A 1,531-nucleotide genomic window follows, 5' to 3' on the forward strand; every position below is an offset into this window, starting at 1 on the left:
CTGTCCTCCTCACTTCGCAAGAGATAGTTGTCTCAAGTCCCCCTGAGGTGCACAGCCATATTTTTTTGCATTCACAGGATGGAGAGATTGACCTGAAGCTCCTCACCAAAGCCCTTGCCCCGGAACACGAAGTTCGAGAAGTACGTTGCAGCAGCAGCTCCTTAACTCTCTCGGTCAGGTCATTCCTGTAACCAGGTGCCCCCAACCCTCACCCACCCCAAGGCTGCACTCTGAACTCTGCCTCCCCTGCAGGTGGGTGTGGGAAGTGGGCTGTGGTTGCAGAGAAAGGCCTTCCTTTGTTCTACCCCCAGCAGTACCTCTCTTGCCAGGATGACGTCAGCTGGGACTGGGACCGTTTGTACACTGAGGTGTCCTCAGAGCTCCTCACCGAGTGGGACCTGCTGCAGACAGAGAAGGAGGACCCTGTGGGGCAGTCCGCACACACCTGAGCCCTTGCGGGGCAGCAGACCACTCTCCCTGCACAGAGTAACCTCCGCTTCGGGCTTGAAAAGATTCAATAAGCCTAAAACTAAAGCTTGCCAGCAGCTTAGAATTTTTATATGGAATGTTTTGTAATAAAAATATTTATTTTCAGTAGACCACATTGGAACATTCAGTCATAATAAATTACTCTTTTTCTGTGGCCATCTCTTTCATTTCTTTCCAGCGCCCTCCTGGAACGATTCATCGAGTGAAGGAAGCAGCTTTTAAACAGCCCGATGGGAACTCTCCCAGTTGTGGAAGAGCATGAGGGAAAGCTAGATTCAGGGCGAGAAGGGATGTCACTCTTCCTGCAAGTTGTTCAGTCCACAGAGGCCACAGCAGTTCCCTGGAGCATCTGCCTGTAAGCACCTGGACACAGGGACATGGGAGGCTCCCCGCAGCTGCCTCTTAGGGTCGGGGGGAGGGCCATTGGGACGCCTTTCTTACTGTCGACATTCAGACCCTTAGTGAAGCTGCGCTGCCTCCTTCGTGCTTTCAGGCAGCTTAGCAGAGGAGACAGCAAGAAGTGGGTGTGGTAAGGCGACCCATTCCTCCCAAGGGGGTCTGGCGGCTCTTCTGACAGCACACCCCTCTCTCCTTCCTTCCTGTAACCCATGCCTGGGGCGCCCACAGCATGTTTCCCTCCTGCCACAGGTTCCCAGAGCCTTGCTCCTGGTTCTCATTAGCAGGGGCCAGCTTGGCAGCCCTGACAATTCCTCAGGAACAGTGTCTTCGGGAGCCTGGGACTCCCTCTGACCTCGCAGGTACCTAGCTGCCTGCCTCGTTGCTCCCCTAAGCAGCGTCACTGCTTGTTTCCAAACGAGCCAAGATCTGGAGCAGAGCCCAACACTTTTTCTAAACAGAGACATCTTTTGTTTTTGTTTTTCTCTCTTTTTTTCCCCAAGACGTCTCATCCGAGGACGGGGACATCTCCCTTCCTGCCTCTCCTAGGTGCCACTTCGGACGAGGCCCACGCAGGCTGGCAGCAGCTGACTAAGCCCCTGTCCTCGGCCATGGGGCCATGGGGAGTGCGCCGCGCTGCTCTTAC

At 54.7% G+C, this 1,531-nt stretch overlaps 1 protein-coding gene across 1 annotated transcript in view; it reads left to right on the top strand.

Moving 5' to 3' along the window:
* Positions 1–643, top strand: part of IFT43 (intraflagellar transport 43) — a gene marked incomplete at its 5' end in the record, with an annotated part of 47,115 nt that extends 46,472 nt beyond the window's left edge. The window contains 2 exons of the mRNA XM_015599582.1: positions 78–140; positions 330–643. Of these exons, the coding sequence (XP_015455068.1) occupies positions 78–140; positions 330–449 (183 nt within the window). The remainder of the gene's footprint in view (positions 1–77; positions 141–329) is intronic.
* Positions 644–1,531: the final 888 nt, after the last annotated feature.

This window comes from Pteropus alecto, unplaced genomic scaffold (assembly GCF_000325575.1).
Source record: "Pteropus alecto unplaced genomic scaffold, ASM32557v1 scaffold8, whole genome shotgun sequence".
Taxonomy (NCBI): Eukaryota; Metazoa; Chordata; class Mammalia; order Chiroptera; family Pteropodidae; genus Pteropus; species Pteropus alecto.